Here is a 20,678-nt window from a genome sequence, read left to right as displayed (position 1 = left end):
ATCCTTAGAGGGGACCGCCTCCCCGTTTGAGGGGCCAATGGCCGCCTCCCCCCGGGCGCTCCCATCCGTAATGGGTGACGCCCCCACCTGTAGGGATCTTCCAATTACTGCTCACCGATCATGACCTTACCGCCCGACCAAAAATAAATACGACAATCTAAGCTAAAGAGGAGAAAAAGACGATTATACTCATGCAAATCGAAATATTATCTCTACTGTTTAATAACACATGCTGACACAGAAAATTATCAACTTTATTGCATACCCAATTACCAACTTTTATTCAGACAACCTGTAAGAGAAAAATTATCACGTCACTCGACTTTATTCAAACAATTCGCTGTCATCAGGGGCTGGTGGGCGGGTCAAATTGGCTCTTCTTTCCGTCTCGAGCTCACGTGCAACGGGGAGGTGCAGCTTCAGAGCACAGGAACAAGAGGATGCTTCATCGGCTTGTCGCTCCTTTTATCCTTCTTCGGGCGGGCGTGGACCCACCTCCAATCCACCTCCGGGGCGTGGCTAGCGTTGTCGGTGTCTAGGACAACCCTCTCTTGGGCGGGAAAAGGCTCGCCCCAGCTACGCCGCTTCGGGCATACCAGCCGGGACTCGCCTCCCGCCCAAAATGGCTTCCCGGGGGGATCGGGGTACTCCACCATACGTTCGGGGGGACCGAGTGGTCGCCCCTTTCCATATGGCTGAGATACCCGCCACCCCCTCTCAACACAATCCCCAAGGATGGGAAGACGGAAACGGTTCTGAACTTTTGGAAGGCGGGAGGGAGTTACCCTCCCGGCCGTATTTATTAAAATATGAAACAAAATTAAAACATTAAATTTACAGTTTCATATCATGTACAATTTCATTTACACATTACGATGTTCTTTGGCTGACCTTAACACATCTCTAATACAAAGGTTCTCCTAGCCGATACTAAACATCCTGCAAATGCATTTCTCAAAATTGAAATTGTACATCCTAACATTACGGGCCAACGGCAAGGTCGTAACCGGTGTCAGATCCCCCATACCAGAACTCCCCCCTCACTTGTGAGGGGCGGACGCACAGAGGGCTGTACCTCTGTGCCTGCTTCTAATTTCCCTTGTCTTAGCGGGGGCCCTCTGTTAACTCCACGCCATCTTAGTGGTCATCCGAGGACTCGTGTGAGGTGTCTAGAAGGTAGCGTAGACCCCCCTCCCTCCCCACACAACTTACCACATCTGCCGTCGCAGATGTCCTGGCCCCGGGAAATTCCCAGGAGGGGCCCGTAGCCCCTCCTCCCCAGGGAGGGGCCCATGGCCGCCTTCCCTTTCGGCGTCCCCATCCTTAGAGGGGACCGCCTCCCCGTTTGAGGGGCCAATGGCCGCCCCCCCCGGGCGCTCCCATCCGTAATGGGTGACGCCCCCACCTCTAGGGATCTTCCAATTACTGCTCACCGATCATGACCTTACCGCCACAGGCCGGATAGTTGACCGGCTATCCGGACCCCCCACAAAACTCCTACTTAAAGGTCATGGCTGCACAAACTCTTTAACCAAGCTATGAAGTCTCCTATGAGTAAAACATTCCCCTCCCGGGACAAGTGGACCCCATCTTCCAGATACATATGGTCCCCCCTGATACATCCATGAGAAATCGAATGCAATGTACCTGTACGGAACAACCTACCAAGTTTGTTATTCACTTTCTTCACCGAATGATTTATAGCAGACACTGAATTAGCCCCCCGCCACACCTTCCGTGGAATCATATGTGACCATGCAATCGTGCACCCCGGAACCCTTCTCGCCAACCAACTTACTGTGGATAGTATCAATTCGAGAAGTACCCGTCGACCAACGGTCACCAAATCATTGCCCCCAAGATGCACTATGATTACAGATGGCGGTGACCTCGTCCGCCCTAACAAACCCTCCATAAATGTTTGAAACTGGTCAATACAGAGCCCGCCCCTTCCGTAGAAGGTCACCCTGTACCCGTATTCCCCAGCCATGTGACTCATATCACCTGCTTTGAATACGTCTGTGGCACGCCTCACGTATGAGTGGCCCACGACCCACACCACTCTTGTCTCAGCCGGTGATCTGTGACCGCTGGTTCCCAGGTGTCGGGTCGACTGCACAGTCCGCCCCGCCTCGTAAGCTCGCGAAACTGTAAACCAAACAAAAACAAGAAGCGTGAGTGCATGACATTAGCTTCACAACATGTGCAACCGCACATACCTTTTATAACAATTCGAGGACCAACGCCCCAACTGTTTCACTTTTTCAACACTCAGACCCCTGGCTGTAGCCTCTGTAGCAGCCCCTATCCGGAAGGAATGGGTCCCAAACTCGCACGGGTTCAAGCCCGCAGCTGCAATTGCCCTCGCAAGCACCCGTTGGAACTGAAACCTCGTCAGTGGGGTGGCGTCGGCGTGCCTCAGCAAGCTTCCCCCCCAAGATGCCGCCCTCAGCGCCAAATATTCCTCAACGCATGCAACCGGGCACATGGGAGATCCGGGAATCCGCTGGACTACTACACTGTCCCCGATCGCTCCCTGATCGGTCTTGGACCTGGCAAACGAGACTACCATTGTCTCCCCCTTAATTTGGATGTGCTCTCGGCACAGACCCCCCCTCGAATCCTGCTTGTTCCTTGCTACCAGCTCGCTTACCCGCATAGCCCCATGGAATGCCAATGCAAAAGCGGCCCGAAATAGTACTGTCTCCGATTGAGATGAACATGTTGCAGGGAGTACGGACAGTAACAGGGCCAACCTTTCCAGACCTATCGGGTGCCTTTCGTCCACTCTGCGACCCTCAAGGCGTTGCCACCCTCGCAGCGCTTTCTGTACCACAAAAGACGCTGTGGGGTCCTGGATACCATGAGCCCGTGCCATGAAAGAAATGGCGGCCCGGTGCCTCTGGGCCGTGGCCACTGATTTGCCTGCCTGATGTAAAGATAACAGAAATTTCAGGACATACTCCTCTTGGCCCCAAAGCTCCCCCCCAGCAGAACCCAAAAAGGACCAATAGGAACGGAACGCCCCTTCATACGCCTTCCTTGTCCTGGGTGCTAGACTCTCTCCCACGAGGTCTTGTAGTCCGGGGCACCGAGAGACCAGAGAGCTTTGGGAAATGGTGCCGCCACCGGGTCCGCTGAGGGCAGAAAACCCCAGAAGGCCTGCATACGGGAACGAGAAAGCGCATCAGCTGCCTGGTTTAACACCCCTGGCACATGTCTCGCCCTAAAGTGGACGTTCAGTCTCATACACAGCAGGACAATTTCTTTCAGCAATCTCAAGATCCGTTTGCAGCGGGCTGCCTGACTATTGATACACTCAACCACGGTCATATTATCAGACCAGAATACCACAGAGCGATCACGAAATCCCTCAGGCCATGTTTTTAAGGCCACCAGAATAGGGAACAGTTTGAGAAACCCAATGTTACCTGTGAGTCCATTCTCGTGCCACCATGCCGGCCAGGTCTGTGCTGACCAATGATTACCAAAGATGGCGCCAAAACCCACACTCCCTGCTGAGTCAGTCCACAACCCCAGCTCCTCGGAAGAAACCGCTGGTTTGTTCCACACGACCCGACCATTGAAACCCGCCAGGAATGCCAACCATATGCGCATGTCCTGGCGAACCTCTGCCGAGAGCCTTGTGCGGTGGTGCCCTTCCTTAAGGCCGACCATGGCTTGAGCAATAGAGCGGGAAAAGGGGCGAGCCATCGGTATTACTCTAAGGGCAAAATTCAGCTGACCCACAGCCTGCTGCAACTGATGCAGATTTACTTTCACATCGCTAATGCATGTTTCAAGCGATGCCTTAAATTTCGTCACCTTTTCCTTAGGCAAACGGAAGCACCCCTCTTCGGAATCGAGCTCTATTCCAAGAAACTCGAGCGAAGTAGCCGGGCCCACCGTTTTTCCTGGAGCTAATGGTACGCCAAAACGATTCATGAGATCACAAAACTCATTCAAAGCCTGTGCACATTCTCTGTCCCCGGCTGCCCCCAGGAATAGAAAATCGTCAAGATAATGCATCACATGTGTAAACCCTGATGTTCTTGTGAATGCCCATTGCAAGAAACTACTAAATTTCTCAAAATACGCACAAGAGATGGAGCAACCCATTGGCATACATTTATCCATGTAATAGCGTCCCTGAAACATGAAACCAAGGAGACGCTGATCATCTGGGTGTACCGGGAGTAACCGGAACGCCGATTCAATGTCCGATTTGGCCATCAGCGCTCCGGGCCCCAGGCGATTCAACATGGCGACGGCCTCGTCAACGGATGAGTACCGCACCAAACAAACTTCCGGGTCTATCGCATCGTTCACCGAAAGACCCCTTGGAGGTGACAAATTATGAATCAACCTGAATTCCCCTGGGTCCTTTTTGGGGACCACTCCCAGAGGCGAACAGACAAAATTAGGAACCGGAGGCATGTCATATGGTCCAGCAACCCGACCTCGGGTCACCTCTTTCCCAATCTTTGCTTGTACCACCGCCGTATTCTGCAGGACTGACAGTTGGTTCCTACATTGTGCTTTACCCTGAAAACCCCCCGCCGGGATGCGGAAACCATACGAAAAACCATCTCGCAACACCCCAGCGGAGATATGATCCGGATAGTCGTTGAGCCAAGGAATCATTGCCATGATGTCAACCGGGGTAGGGAGGGGCGCCCCTCGGACTATTTCAGACCTGTTTGGCGCCCCCTCTATTACCCGTATCACCAGTCTTGGCTCTGCACATGGTCTCGGGGTGCGAGGACTGCCCACACCCTGCACATTCATGCCTAAACTTGCAAGACCCTTGCGGCCTAGTTGAAGCTCCAGCATGCCCCTTTTTTACCTGAGTTGCCATTATTCCTTGTGTGCTGATCATTGCTTGACCCCGCCCGAAAGGGCGCTCCGGACGAATGGCGGGAAAACTCGACCACGTTTCCCCCCAAAGATGGCGACTTTGCCGTGCCTGATTTCTCTATTTTCTGCCAGGAAATGGAGTCGAAACAATCCCACGTCAGGGATGTGTCGTACTCCTTGGACTTACGAAATATGTTATCGTAACAAAACCATTGATTACCACTATATGTCTCATAAAATTCCATGATACGTGTCTGATACACGGCTAATTCCACCAATAATTCGGGCCTTCGTTCCCCCATAATTGCAGTGAACATTCCAAACGCTCTGCCCCAATTGCCTATCGTTTCATCAACTCTGAAACCGGCCATCTTGGCGCGCCATACACTAGGATGCAGAAACTCTTTTTGGTTCTTTACATGCTCAATCTCATAGTGATCGGTCAGCAAGGAAAACATGTTCACATATTTATCAGCCCATATCCTTTCTTTTACCTCAATTGGGATATGCTGAACAACTTTCGCCCTCCTTGAAGGTACCGATCCCTCCCCTGCCATCGGTAATGGCTGCTTACCTGAACCGGCGACTGCGACCGTAGTCCCTGCCGAACCAACGCCCGATACTGGTTGTTCCACGGGAGCCTGCGGGGAAACAACAGGACACGGTGCCTTCGCAGCATCTTTCGATTGCCGCAACTGCTTCATTATCGCTCTGGCTTCATCAGCCGTGGCCCCCTCGTTCTCTTTGCCCAACCATGCCGCCAACTGGGCAGCCAGCTCAGGAGGCATATCCTCCCCGTTCACAGGAGTGATTACCACAGGGATTGGTTGCCCCGCGTTCGGGACAGGAGTCGGGGCCTCGATTGGGGTGACCGGGTGCGCTGGGGGCGCTTCGGGAACCGGGGCCTCCCCTCCCGACACTCCCCTCTTGGCCCTTCTACCTTTCCCGTTAGGGACTACTCCCGGCAAGGCTGGTCCGATGACTCTCTTAGGTCCCCCCGCACCATTCATTGCCGACATTTGCTTCTTCATATCCGCCATGTCTTTCATCAGCATACGAAGCATCTGATCGGTCCCGACCCTCTTTCCGACCTTCTTGCTAGGCATCGTCACCGTATGCTCCACGAGGTCCTAGGCCAGGAAACTCCGAACTCACTGAAAGAGTAAACACAAAATTAATTCAAATTGGCTCTTCGTTCCGTCTCGAGCTCACGTGCAACGGGGAGGTGCAGCTTCAGAGCACAGGAACAAGAGGATGCTTCATCGGCTTGTCGCTCCTTTTATCCTTCTTCGGGCGGGCGTGGACCCACCTCCAATCCGCCTCCGGGGCGTGGCTAGCATTGTCGGTGTCTAGGACAACCCTCTCTTGGGCGGGAAAAGGCTCGCCCCAGCTACGCCGCTTCGGGCATACCAGCCGGGACTCGCCTCCCGCCCAAAATGGCTTCCCGGGGGGATCGGGGTACTCCACCATACGTTCGGGGGGACCGAGTGGTCGCCCCTTTCCAAGAGCACTACAGCTTTCTGTCTGTATATTTAATTATTTTACCACTGTACTTCTGTATGGGTGTATGCTTTTTCTCTTGTTTCAGAAAAGTCAATAAAAAATTATTTGAATTCAGATAAGCGGTGCTCTGATATAGGATTCGGAAAATATTCACCAGACCTCCCCCATTTTACTCTCCTCTGTCCTGATGCATTATTCATTAGGAACATAGGCTCGCAATGGTAATTTCAGCCTTAAATGTGTCTTTACTTTTTACCTTACTTACGCCTGCCAGGAATGTACAGCTATTTATGAGTACAGAGATCTCCATCACAAGTGTGGAGTTTTCCGCAGCAGAGATTCTCCCTCATTGGTGGGAATGTGGACATTTCTGTGCTTACCAAGACATGGTTTAGCCTTCAAAGTGCATGAACCCCACACTTAAATTTGTGGACATTCATAAATTCCTGTCAATACCTTTTCCTGCCACATATCCACTGTTTCTGTGTGTGTCTATCTGTAATAAGGATTTCAGGTATTTTTTCTGCAAGTAGTGCTTTTTGGATTGCTATTGCTTCTTTAAATTTTTGGATGTTGCGGGTGATGGGAGCGATATGAAATAGCATTTAACGTCCTTTTTCTGGCACATGTTCTCTGAGGTTAATGCTTGTTAGTTTGGGCAGCAACATAGGAGACAGTCTGTTGAGCTGCACTAATAAAATACAATAGAGCCATATAGTCCTTCTGAACTTTATGACAAGTGACTGGAAGAGGAAAAATGTCATTGTACCCAAAGGTGCAATGGTAAATATTAACTATCATATGCATTCACTGATAGTGTTCCTGGTATGGTAGACATCCAGACTTCCTTGGTGATGGAGGTCAGTGAACCATAGGGTACAGTTAGATTTGGAACCGTGTGCTGTTGGGAAGGATAGGCACATCACTATGGGCAGCTGGGCTGCGGTAAGTAGTTGCCAGGTGGAAGGTTTCAGGCCAAATATTGGTTCATTAGTATTGGAGCAAGGGGGGATTATACCACAAGACCTCCAGGGGAACATGATACTGACTTTGAATGCTGGGTTTCCAGCAAGTTGAGGTCAGAGAGGAATATTTGTAACTTTACTGGGAGTTGGAATCAAATGATCCACCAGTCTGCAGATATTTTTCATTACAGGAATACTTCACTCATAGTTGCAGAAGGAGGAGGCCATGTCTATCAAACATACTGATAAGTCAGTGGGCTAATATTTTTAGCAACTCATCAGCCTACTTCTTTTGGGGGAACTGTGAATTTTACTTAGTAATAAATTCCAGCTGCCTGAATAAGAATGAGAAAAGCACAATGATTGGCAGTCTGCTAGCTATTGTGAAGCATGCCTTGGGACTGCTGTTGGAATTACAGATGCTGTGATAATGAGGTGAAGGGTGGTCACAGGGGCCAAACTCACTCTAGAATGCCATATTATAGATAACTCATGATTTCATGAGTTTAGAAACATGCAATCATTTTTTTCTTCATTTAGGTTAAAGAAAACCATGTAGGGGCCGATTCACAGAACTAACTTAAGACAAAATCCTAAACTTACTACTTTTGGTATTCATAGAAGTTAGGATTTTGTCTTATGTTTGTCTTAAGACAAACTTAAGACAGACTTAAGACAAAATCCTAACTTAAGTCTGTCTTAAGTCTGTCTTAAATTTGTCTTAAGACAAAATCCTAACTTCTGTGAATACCAAAAGTAGTAAGTTTAGGATTTTGTCTTAAGTTAGTTCTCTGAATTGGGCCCGTTGTTTTCTGTGACCCCAAGAACGTGTGATAACGTTTCCAGCTGATTTCCTTTCTATAAATTAGTCATTCCATCTAAGTATTTATAGATTGTTATCACTTATATTAATGTTTGAGTTTGTTCTTAGAGAAAACCAGATTGGTAAATTATGAGAAGGAGGTCTCAGTCCTGTAGTGGTCTGTGACTGCGGTCCGACAAACCGAAACAATCTGATTTCTACTAGTTGAAGTAGTTTCTGGATGGATTATCCAGCTCATCTTTGGTAGTTTGGAATAAACAGCATGGCCTTCCGCAGAAGAAAGGCATATGCTCCATATGCAACAGTATCAAAACATTGCAGTCACAGTTACAAAATAAATGGCTTACTATTTCAAAGAAACAGCAAGTATTCTTCAAATCTAACATTCTGCATTCACCAGCTTCAGAAAATAATTTGGCCAGGGCAAGCAGGCTTAACTGGAAAGGACCTGCAATCTGATGCCTTGTGGTTCAGAAACTGTTCACTCCTAGTAGACCTGAAGTAGGGTACTGGTTCATATCCAAAATATAGACACTCCCTACAAGGTATGCAGGAATCCTTTGGAGAACCATGCAAGTTTGCTTCTTGAGACATATATGACAAATCTTCAAACAACCTTTTGAACAGTGTTACCTTAGCAATGGCTGGAATAAACTCAAATTTGCAAGAAAGCTAAATCATGGCCCAGAAAGGGTACTTTTTGTAAGTTAATGTACATCTGTTGAGTGTTCTTTGACAAATTAATGTTCAAATTGTATGCATAAATCACACCATAGATGATCCACTGAGCCAACAGATCTAAAATTAGGATCTGATTGGCTTTTACCACATCAAACAAAGATGCAGTGGCTGTCATTTTGAGAGTCAGAACATGGCGACTTCCGCCTTGTTGGCTCCCAATAGCAGTGAGTTAGCATAGTCCAACCTGGACAAAACAGTAGCTTGGACTATCAACTGGCGGGTAGGAGGGTCAAAGAAACAAAGTATAGGTCAGGGACTCTCCTGGAATTTTGTTTACAAAAAAGTATTGGGGAGAATGGTAAAAATACTCTGCCCCACCTGGCCTGGTTTGAGAGGTCCGTCTTGGGGGGACGGCAACAACTGGATTTTTTTTTTAATGGACCATAAATCCACCAAGGATCCATGGACTTGTGGCCCTGTGAAAAAATAGGCTTGGGGCCTGTCCTTTTTACATTTATTTTCCCCAGGTGGGCCAGGACTGAGACGGTTGTATTTATTATTATTTAAGGGTGTGCAAGGAACCCATTCTCTTGCCATTATTGGTCTCCAGAGACCCCATCCGTGGGGCTGAATTAAAATATAAAGGTTTATGGGGGGTGTTACACCTACCCCAGAACATGAAGAGGCCCCAGGGTGCCCCGGTCCCACCCGTGACACCTAAAACAATTCCAACCCATGGGGCTTCAGTGGAGATGAAGGGCTCCAAAGGCCCCTGCCAGCCCCCTTCCCTGCACTAATCCCAGATGCCGCAGGAGCCAGTAACATTTGTTTGCTCCCACCCAGCGAGAGCAGCTCTTCTCTGACAGGAGCATACTTATTGGGAAATATACCACAGCAACGCCTGGTTCCCTCTATCTCTGTTTTGCCGAGCTCAGCAAAGCCTTTGATCTAGTTGACCATCCGCTACTCTGGTCTACATTGATTGATCTGGGTGCCCCAAGAAATATAATTTGTTTCTGAGCACATCTCTATGAGAACCTAGCTGGTACTGTTCAATTTGTCCCAAATGGGTAATGTTCTCCCTAGCTGTAAAATCAAGAGGGGAATTTGATAGGGTTGTGCATTAGCACCACTCCTTTTTTCTGTTTTATCAATGGGGTGGATGGTTCACTTCATACTGTACAGGCTGGTGCCCAGTACCAATTATATTCTATGACGAAAATGCTATCTTGTTATCCAGGACACCTGTCAACTTACAAAAAAGTATGGATGCCTTTGGGCATTTTATGGACTCTAGGAAGATGAAAATCAATAAGGCAAAACTTTTATGATGACATGTGGGAAAGTGCAGGAACATGAGACCATTTATATGAATAGAATCCAAATCGCCAATGTTAATTCAATTTCCCATCTATTAGGATTTCTTCTACAAGTAGTGGATCATTAGCTCAACAGGTTTTAAATGCACAGTTTAAACTGAGCAGGTGTGACTCCCAACCAAGGCTATGGTTCAAATTTATAAGGCAAGAGGTATGGCAACTGCTATGTTTTGGGCAGGCATGTGGGTAATTCACCCAGTCTACACTTACAAGTAGAAGATACATGATTACTTAAATGTCTACTATGTGGACCCAAATCTGCGTAATCTTTATGTAAATGTAAATTGATACTTGTATAACGCACTACTCACCCGCAAGGGTCTCAAGGCGCTTGTACGAATAGCGCTGTGGAACCCATCCTGGGTTTCCCTGTGAGGGGTCCACTCCTGGGCACCCCCAAGGTGGAGGCCAGATATCCTTAGCAGTTCGGGGGCCGTTGTGGAGATTAAGCAAGCTATTGCCCAGAGTTGCCGAGTGGGACTCCATGATTGGAATAGGCACCGAGGCGAGAATTATCAGGTCCGTGGACTTTTTGAGCCCAGGACCCGCCAAGGCGGGGGATTGAACCCTGGTCCCAGGCCAGACCTCTGCATCAGGGTCTGCCTCTCTAACCATTGAGCCATACTTCTCCACTATAGTACACAGAGACAGGATTACATTTTCTAGAGGATACTCTAGCATTAAACCCTTGTTTGCTTTGGCAGTCTATTTGGAGGAAAGCTGAAACAAACTTCACTTTTACATTTGATTGCCTAGCTCTTTCTGATGGGTGGGGAATACCATGGCTTTCTTATATAAATTATTTTTTCCAGTGCTTCTCTGCATAAAAATGTAATTAGGAGCACTTTTTAAATCATATGAATGGGCTCAGAATGGTTGATGAATATAAGAAATATACTTTAGCCTTATATGTATCAAATGGTTTGCTGGAGGGATGTCAACATTATTTGACTTGGGTGTCTAATACCCAGAATCATTTTGTACTAATTAGATTACGGTTGGGTATTTTTAATCATCTTCTGGCAGTCCACGAAATGAAAAAGAGTCTATCAGCTGTTACACCTTGTCCCTGTAGTGGTGTGTCATCCCAAAGCACTAATCACTTTATTTTATTCTTTGTGGGTTTTTTTTAGGGTTTCAGGAGATATTATTTAAAAGTACTGTTCCTCAAGGGCAAGATTAGGGATTATAGAAATGCTTTGCACTAGAGAAACCTAGAGTCTGAATTTGAACCACAACATATATCTGTGGGGCGGCACATCTTAAAAAAAATATTGTACTGTAATGTCTTTTTTTATGTGGGGTTCATTTTAAGTAGTTTTATTCCTTTTTGAAATTACTGTATATGTATGGATGAACCATTGATGATGAATGTCTATTTTTAGGTATTTCTACGACCTTTTGAAATTACACAACTGATAACAACATTGTGAATGGCTGGGTTTGATTTATAGTTACTTTAGGGAACACGTTATAGTTACAATTGCCACATAATTTGAAGCATAATATAGATAAACCTGCAACATAATTTGGTCCTTCATGACACATAATCCTAGTTGTCCTGACAATGCCAAAGATCATCAGAGTGGTTTGGGGGGCCATTATAATGTTACCTAAATCCATGTTTCCAAAGAATTCATGAGATATTTTCCATATGTCTCTGCTCACTGAAAAATATTTGTTTTTCGACCCTGCATTTTCTGCATTGAAACCAACCAACCATGTAGTGCATGTATACCTGTCACTGTGTGTGTGTGTGAATGAAAAAGTACAATTCTTAGAATTCAGTTGCAGCATTCCACAACCAGGCTGGCTCCAACCTAGCAGTAACCTCTACATCTGCTATTTACTTCATATTTACTTCCACAGTTGTAGAATAGGGGTACTCGATAAACCATTAGTATTGACTTTATTCAGAAAGGATGGCAAAAGGTTAAGCGGGTGTGACTGTGGAGGGTGTTTGGGTAATGTAATTGTTTAATGAGGGCAGACAGACCAGAAGACTAAAGAGAGTTTAGGAATGTACTGACTAGGTGTCAATACAAAATCACTACGGGGCATATTTACAACTAAAGTGGTGGAGCACAGCATTAAGCCAAGAAGGCTAACACAGCACTCCCTCACATTAGAAACGCAAGGCTGCACCGTATTTACAACAATATGGTGTAGCCTGCATTTCTCCCTGCGCTGGAGCTAGATTTAGCTGCCTAGCGCCAATGCAGGTACCCTTGCACCATTGCGGGAAATTATTGTTTATGTGCAGGAAGGTGCTCTTTCTGCACATGAACAATCAAATCGTTTTTTATGTACAGGAAGGTGACACCTTTCTGCACATAAACAATCATACATGTTGTTTTGCTGTCTATGTGCTCAATGCAGCAAAAAAGCATTTCTCCTTGGTTGGCCTGTTTAAGACCAGGTTTTTCCTGCCCTTAATTTTGGCGATGCCCCATATTTACGCCACACTTGTAAATAGGGGGAGACCTCAAAAGTATAGCATGAAAGAGTGCCTTATTCATGAGGTTCATTAAGCCACATTGAGTTGCTTGAAGCTGCCTTGTGAATAAGGGGAAGCCCCTATCGCCACAGGAACAATGATAAAAGAGATGTTTCTGTGGCGATAGGGGCTTGTAAATATGCCCCTAAGGGGCATATGTATAAAAAAGTCATGCAGCGCCAAAAGTCACTTTTCTGCACTGCGTGACAGGGAAAGGCCAGGAATGCACTGTATTTGAAAGAATGTGGCACATTCTTGCCATTGTCCCTGCACTGGAGCCGTTTTGGCTGCCTGTCTTCAAGGGTGCCTGTGTTGCATGCAGGGTTGTTTTTGTGTAGGAAGGAACACTTTCCTGCACAAAACAATCTCAGAGGCATATTCCTCTTTCTATGGGTGGTTCAGAATGCAGCACACATAGAAAGAGGAAGAAACAAGGACAAATAAATATAATTCTGCTTGTTACACCTCCCCAGCGAAGGTATATTTTTTTGGCTCATTCATATGTCTACCAGTGATGGCAAACCTGGGAATGAATCAAAATCCATGGAAGTTGCATGGGAACACCAAAGCAATGCCCATCGAATGCCTTCAGAGGGCAAAATAATGCAACACAGTGATTTGCTCTGCATCGCTTTACTCTAGATTTCTGAAGCAACTTAGGTCCATGCAAGTGGGTCTTAGATAGCTTCATAAATCCCATTTTCGGCTTTCATCGTGCATGCACCACATTTAGTGGTGCAAGAGCGATGCAACCCCAGCCATAAATATGTCCCTAAGTATTGTAGGAGTTGATTTGATTTTGTAAATGTATATGCCTAGCAATATGAAATTTCCATTAATACACAAATCCTGCCCTTTGTAATACTGCATTTATCCTGTGCTTGACAAAAGTAGGCCCGAACTAAGCCTCAACTTAATTTTGATTCTTAATGCATCCCTGATGTGTGTTTTCATTTCTCTTCTCATCAAACTTTCCCAAAATGTGCACTATGTAATGCTCTGTATTGACATGCAATTCTTGAAGCACCATGGAGGAAGCCTTTTTGGGGAATTCATATTCATTTAGAGAATTACTTTGGACTTAGGATATTTTTACTTTGAAACTTAACTTCATGTTGGACTCTTTGCTGCATCTGATTGAGCCTTTTGCTTATTGCTTATATTGATTCATCATTTTTTGTTTAACCTTGTTTTTGTCTTTTGTATTGCTTTTTCATTTTCAAAATAAACTTTACTGGCACCATTTTTTTAATTTAATTCTTATTTATTTGACTATACTTATTTATTTGCTGACAGATCTTTAATCTTGAGGGCACATTGTCTCATATGTTCTTGAGGTTAACACCATCTCTGATCATGCCAAAGTGTTTCATCTTAAAGACAGCATCAACAGTTTAACTTCTTAATCTTTCACTATATTATTTAAAGTGTAAAAAGTAGATCATTTAACATTATGTTAAAAACATTGACAAAGCATTAGGCAGAGAGTTACCTGCTGATTGACCTTCAGCGCTCTCAATAAAAGGTTGTGACCCAACTACCATTAGGTCATCATCTTTACAGGTGGACTGTCTTATTCAGAGTGGGCCTCCAAATTCACAGCAGAGCTTTTGATTAGTATATTACATATCTTTCCATTGATTTTGGGTTTATCTTTTTTCCACTTTTACGGCTTTTAAACCCTTTGGAGAACAACAGGGTTTAGCAAGGTTGATGGAGAACTTGAGTGGGACAGCGGTAGAAATACTGTACAACTATCACAATTGACAGAGGTGCCAGGAGTAGGGATTGTAAAATTGTGATGTTTTGTTTCTTTCATGTTCTGATGACCTTGCCATTTATAATGGTTTACATAGTTATATGATTTGATTTGATTTGTATATTTATAAAGCACGCGATTGCCCATGGGCGTCTTGGCGCAGTTGTATCTCTAAGTGATGGTAAGTTTCCCTTGTCAGTAACAGATAAAAGAGATGCAAAGATGGAATCTAGGATATGCGAGCAGATTGACTCAATACCAGAGGATGGTTGTTTGGGGCTTATATCTTGCTTTAAAAGAAACTCAGTTTGAATAGGTTATATATGTTAAACCTGGGCCATGATATACAATGACTTTGTGCAGACGTAAAGTCACACGATGCAATTGGAAGTCTTACAGGCATATTTACTCTCCAGGGCAATAGGTTTAAAATATTTATTGAGCGCAGCATACACCTGAGCGGTTTCTTGGCGCTGAGATAGCAGGCAGCCTACAGGCAAAGTCAGTCGCTAAGACATAGACTGGAAAGGGAAACAGAAATTAAGACAGAAAGGCCTGAGTGAATAAAAAAGTTTTCAGTTGTTTACGAAAAATGGAATATTGAGTGAGAGACCTAAGGTGAAAGGGAAGAGAATTCCAGAACATGGGGGCGAGAGTGGAAAATTTCGAGCCACCCAGTTTTTTTTTCCGGTAACGGGGAACTGCTAAAAGATGTTGTGCCGAAGAGCGAAGGACTCTGCCAGGGACATAGGCTTTGACGGCTGAGGATATAAAAAGAGGGGCCAGGCCCGTCCTGGCCTGGAACGCCATGCAGCCTAATTTAAACAGGGCGCGTTCCCGAACAGGAAGCCAGTGAAGGGTCTTCAGGAGGGGAGAGGTGCGATGAAATTTGGGAAGACCGAAAGCGAGGCGGGCCGCCTGGTTCTGCACCAGTTGCAGTTTGCGCAGGCTGTACTGAGGGATGCCATTGAACATGATGTTCCCGTAGTCCAGGCGGGACAGGACCAGTGCGGACATGATTAGTTTAAGTGCAGAGAAAGAAAAAAAACGAGAGATAGAACGGATAGTACGGAGAGTAAGAAAACAGGAAGAAACCACAGAACCTATCTGGGAGTGCATAGTGAGTTTGTCATTTAGTTTGATACCAAGAGTCTTGACAGAGGAAACTGGGATAGGAGGAGAACCAAAGGAGGGGGGCCAAAATAGAGAATTCCGTATTTTACCCTGAATACCGCATGTTTTTGAGCACAAATGATCAAATACCACTTTGCGCTACTTTACACCACTTTGCATAATGATGAGGGCTTTACTCAGGAGCAACTTGGATGGACTGGTGCACGCCTACTTCATATGAATCCCATTTGACAAGGATAGCCACTCTGGGCTTTGCATGAAAACCAGCGCTTCCTTGAAGCCAGTAGTAGCAACAAGAAATGTTGAATCTCTTCAAACATTCAACACATTGCATATGTGTCGCACTGTTCAGCACACATACAATGTGTGGAATACTTCAGAATTGTCTAGTCATAGGATTTTGTTTTGGATGGGCATGCTTTCAGTACAAATTTTAAGCTAGCAGCATCCTAACTCATCTGCACTATTGTTTAAATGTTGTGTGTGGCGCAAGGAAGCATTTATAGTGCATCTGCACACGGAACTACAGCAGCAGCAGGCCACTTCTTTGAAATATAGCTCTGCACTTCTTTCTCCCCATTGAACAAAACAGTGCAGCAGCTTTAGTTGTGGCGCTGTTTGCTATAAAAATCAATAATCTGTCTCCTATTGGCCAAGCTGTGCAGAATGCAAAGGCTGGAGTTATTCCCACAATTAAGTTAAGGGGGAATTCAGAAATGGATGAATCATGCTAGTGGGTGTGTAGATCAGCAGGAACAATGAGGAAAAGTTTGGAAAAGAATGTCCAACAAGGAATGATTAATGGTGATTACTTGTTTTATATAGCACTTCAGATGTTGCTAATACTCAATTTATTGGTATTCAATGTAATAATCTCCAGAGTATATAGGTCTGAATCATCCTTCCAGCATTCACATTCATGACCTTCAGATGGCAGCATATTTCAGGGACAACAAATGTTCAGCTCATTGGGTCATTCTGCTGACTTCCATATTTATACTCTGAGGCTGAGAAATCCTGGAACCTGGTAGTGAGCATGGAGCTCTTGTAGATGAGTTCTTCACATCCTACGTTTCTCACAGTAGGTTTATTTCTGATCCAGATTTGATAGCTTTGAATTTGGGAGCTGTGTCTGTGCCTAGCCAGACATGTTGTTATGCTGAGGCAGTCCAACCTGGATTCCTAAGGTTGGGGATCTTCTAATATGTTTTCAAGATTGACGCATAATTGATTAGGAAGCAAGACTGATTGTGGTTAATGGATGGGTGTTTGTGATAGGTGAAAGGTGAGATAGCTGAAAGGGAAAGACCAGAAAAGCTCAAGCCAACTACAAGATGGTTAGAAGGGGTTTTATGAGGTTAGTAGAGTAGGGTGAGGTAGATAGGGGAAGGGTCTGGTTTGAAGATTGGAGGGATAACCAGCAGTAAAGAAGGGGGTAAATAAGACAAGTGGAAATGGAATTAAGGAAGGAGTAGAGAGGAGGGTTAAAGGAAAGTTAAATTGTCCTAAGTGATGTGGGAGAAGAAACTTTACCCAACTCTAATGCTGTATTTCATGTAATGCAGTAGGGGTAAGGATGGGGTTGTTGGAAGAGGCACTGGAATGGAAAGTTAAATATAGATACCAAGAGTACCATGTTAGATAGATAGAGGTTATGGGGTCAAGATAGGATGAAAGGATGCTGGATGGCAAGTGACACGTTCAAGAGGTTGGAAAGGATCAAGGTATAATAGATGATTTTTGTTGAGAAAGCGAAATAGGACAGAATATTGATTTATTTATTTGACATTTTTGGGATAACGCTTACAAGATCAAGGGCATCAGGACACTTTACATAGTACATAATACCAATTTTTATACAAAGACAGTGTCCGGACCAGGCATTGAGCACCAGGTTTCATTTCTTTGACAGTAGTAAGAAGACTTGACATTTTGAGGAATCTCGGAATGTTTAATTTCAGGTCATGTATTGAAATCTATGTATCAGAATACGTTTCACAAGAGACTAGCAATAGGATTGAAAAAGTGGCTGAAAATTTTAACCTCTGGGAAAACCCTACATTGTGAAAGACCATCATTAAAAGTAAGAGCTGGAAGAGAAACCGCCAGAGGGACATTTGTCTATAAGGATTACTTTCAGGTCAGCATAGGGATGGTCATATGGATTAACTTCTAACAACTGAAATAATGTAACAAAACATGGTAACACAGACTTCCAATAAGTCAAGTAATAATAGTGCATTAATAACAGACATCTGCAGTCATCACAGATGTGCCAAAATGGATTTCAAGTATTTTTCCAGTTCCTCTATAAGAGAGACCTCCAACCTGATGGCTTCCCACATGCTTACTCGCTTCAATAAACTTGACAGACACTATGTGCACCATAAGCCTTGCAGCCAAGGGGACAAAAGATGGTCAGTTAAGTTTGTGGCTATAAATATGGTGAAACTATGGTCAAGTATGAGTGATCATGTGTAAACAATGGTTTGTCCATATCATATAACAATATGGTATGGGGAATAAATATCCTGGATCCAGTTGATTCCATAAGGTTTCCTTAAACTCAGCATCACTATTGCAATTTAATGTCCATGGGACTCACTATAGACTAGAAAGCCTGACACTTGTGCTAAATTCATATGTTCACTATATAAAAGCTCTAAATCAAAATTCCATTCACTCGTACACTAGTTTTCTCACCTGCCATGGTTTGAAGTTCTGAGGATCTGCACATGAATTATTGGCAAATGGACCTTCCTGTGTTTTGCAGGAAATCAAATTGTGGATGGCATGTGCCAAGGAATAGATGGCATTGTATGCAGCAAATGTAAACTTTGATTCAAGCACTGAAGAATCAAGCCCTTGTATACTTTCTTTCCCAGAGCAGAGTCTTGTCGAACTTAAAGCTTTTACTGGGCCTGTTTTGTTCAACCCTCTCACCCAAGTGCAGCTAAAGACCTGCTCCCAGATCCTTGTTAGAAATATGTCCCCCGTGTTTCTAGATGGATGGATTCCATAGGTGAATTCTTTAAACCCAGGAATTTCTCTGTTTGGCACTGCAATACCCAATGTGCCATTCAGCATTTTCCATAATTCTCTTGGGGAAAACATAGGTGCTGCCATCAAGCTTGTAATTCCTATCCATATTTTGTCAGAGAAGCCAAGCATAGACATTTCCTTCAGTACTGGAAGAATATGAACATTATAGGCATAGCAGATAATCACAGTGGTGGTGGATCGAAGCAGAATCCCGACGAAACGGTCTAAGGAAGCACGGCTAGGAACTGTTGGCAGAATCTCAAAAAACTCAACACAGATCCTCCTTTTCTCTGCCTCTTCTTTCAGCATCTGACTGCCTTGAAGACAAATATCATTGTTGGAGATCAAAATACCAATCCATGTCCATCTAAATGTGAGCAAAAGCTGAACTAATGCCAAAGGCTGTATGTCAACACTTGTCACTGTTCGAAGGAAAGCTGGGAATTGGGTTTTGTCACTTAGGGCTGGGAGTGCTGCTCCATGACTGATCTGTTTAATAGGGAAAACAAACGTAGTTTATACTGTTCAGAGTAAAGGGGTTAGCTTTAGATTTAGTCATCAACACAAATCTATTATAAAATATTGCTATAGCTAATGCTTGTACAAGTATCATAACATGGAATGTCTTTGTGTAGTCTATACAGTATAGAAGATTATTGCTACCCTTTTCTTTTCTAACTTCTTTATTTAGATTTTTACAATAGCATACTGTCATGGGCAATTCAATAATGACCATTCATTACACTATTACACTGTTCAGATTGCAGAGTTTGTTTCACTGTGCACATAGCTTGGCACCCAATATTTTGTACCCTTGTCTATGTGAGGGTGTCAGGTTCTGAAGAACTTTCTGACTCAGAGTCCATCACATTGAGTCCAGCTTTTTGTACCATTTAAGGGACCAGACTTGGATTGGCCTCCACCATCCTGTCCCATTCCGTGAAGATTTGTAAAGGTAGCTGTGAGTATGTGGATTCTTAGTTGAGGTGGATTGTAGTCCATCGCAAGTAAGTAATGTCACTATTCATGCTACGTCCAGTAAAGGTATCAGAAATTTAAACTTGAGCTCAACCCTGTTAGCCAAGGCACAGAGGTGACAGGTTTAACTTAAGAAAAAAAGATGAGGCATTTAGAAGTACAAAAGCAGTTAAAAAAAATAAAAAACACAGCCCTGTAAAAATCCCACTAGAATTTATAAAACCTAGAGAATATGTTAATTAATAAAATGACACTATTACATAAAAAATGCAATAATGGCAACTGGTTATATGAATTTGTAAAGTGTTAAATAAAAATAGCTCTAAAAAATGTTGAGTGCCAACTGCAGGCAATTGGTCATGTTAGACAGGGTCATAGTAAAAAATGAAGTGGGCAGGATTAGGCCAAAAAGTGATTCGATGTCAATGGCTATGGCATCAATAGTGGCAGTCATCTCAGTTGATTCTCCAAGCAGAAAGTTGACAAAAAGTCCCATCTTCTTGAGGTTTGCTGACTCGGGGGAGGATACTCTAACACCAGCCAATATGTAAATGGTTACCAGGGATAATCTTACCCACATTTGCAGCAGTTCATGTGTGTCCTTCTGCAAACATTCCCAGAGTGCTCCTCTTGCCCAAAATCCAACATGGCAGAATCTTTTTTCCCCTGTTTGGAGCTCCTATGTGCACCTTAAAAATGTGGCCAAGGACATGGGCAACACCTCCTCTTTGATTACTCAAAACTGGTTCTGGGTGCAGATCCTCTCTCACTGTAATTGGAGCCTGTCTGCTGGCTAGGAAGACATAAGGGAAAAAAGGGAGTGAGGCCCAAGCATGAGCTACATCTGCCAGTGACAATACATGCAACCTTTGAAGATATGCATGGGGCTGGGCACAGCTCCCAGGCTATTCTGTCAAGGAAAGATCAACCTCTCCAAATATCCCAATGTCTCAGGACTGGCTGACAATTCAAACTCATGAAGGAGCTATTCAGTTCTGAGATGGCAGTTGGAATCTCAGGCAAATTGACATCTAGAGGCTTTAGGCGGGTTAATGGTGAC

General features: G+C 44.6%; 1 protein-coding gene across 1 annotated transcript in view; it reads right to left on the bottom strand.

The window, feature by feature from the left end:
* The window catches only part of LOC147684544 (extracellular calcium-sensing receptor-like), a 51,826-nt gene extending 32,877 nt beyond the window's left edge, over window positions 1–18,949 (bottom strand). Inside the window, exon 1 of the mRNA XM_086939703.1 lies at window positions 18,302–18,949. Coding sequence (XP_086795829.1) covers window positions 18,302–18,949 — 648 coding nt within the window. The remainder of the gene's footprint in view (window positions 1–18,301) is intronic.
* Between the last annotated feature and the right edge of the window lie 1,729 nt (window positions 18,950–20,678).

The sequence above is a fragment of the Lissotriton vulgaris genome, chromosome 10 (genome assembly GCF_964263255.1).
Source record: "Lissotriton vulgaris chromosome 10, aLisVul1.2, whole genome shotgun sequence".
Taxonomy (NCBI): domain Eukaryota; kingdom Metazoa; phylum Chordata; class Amphibia; order Caudata; family Salamandridae; genus Lissotriton; species Lissotriton vulgaris.
The sequence above is the reverse complement of the archived record's forward strand: the minus strand, read 5'-3'. Positions and strand labels throughout refer to the sequence as shown.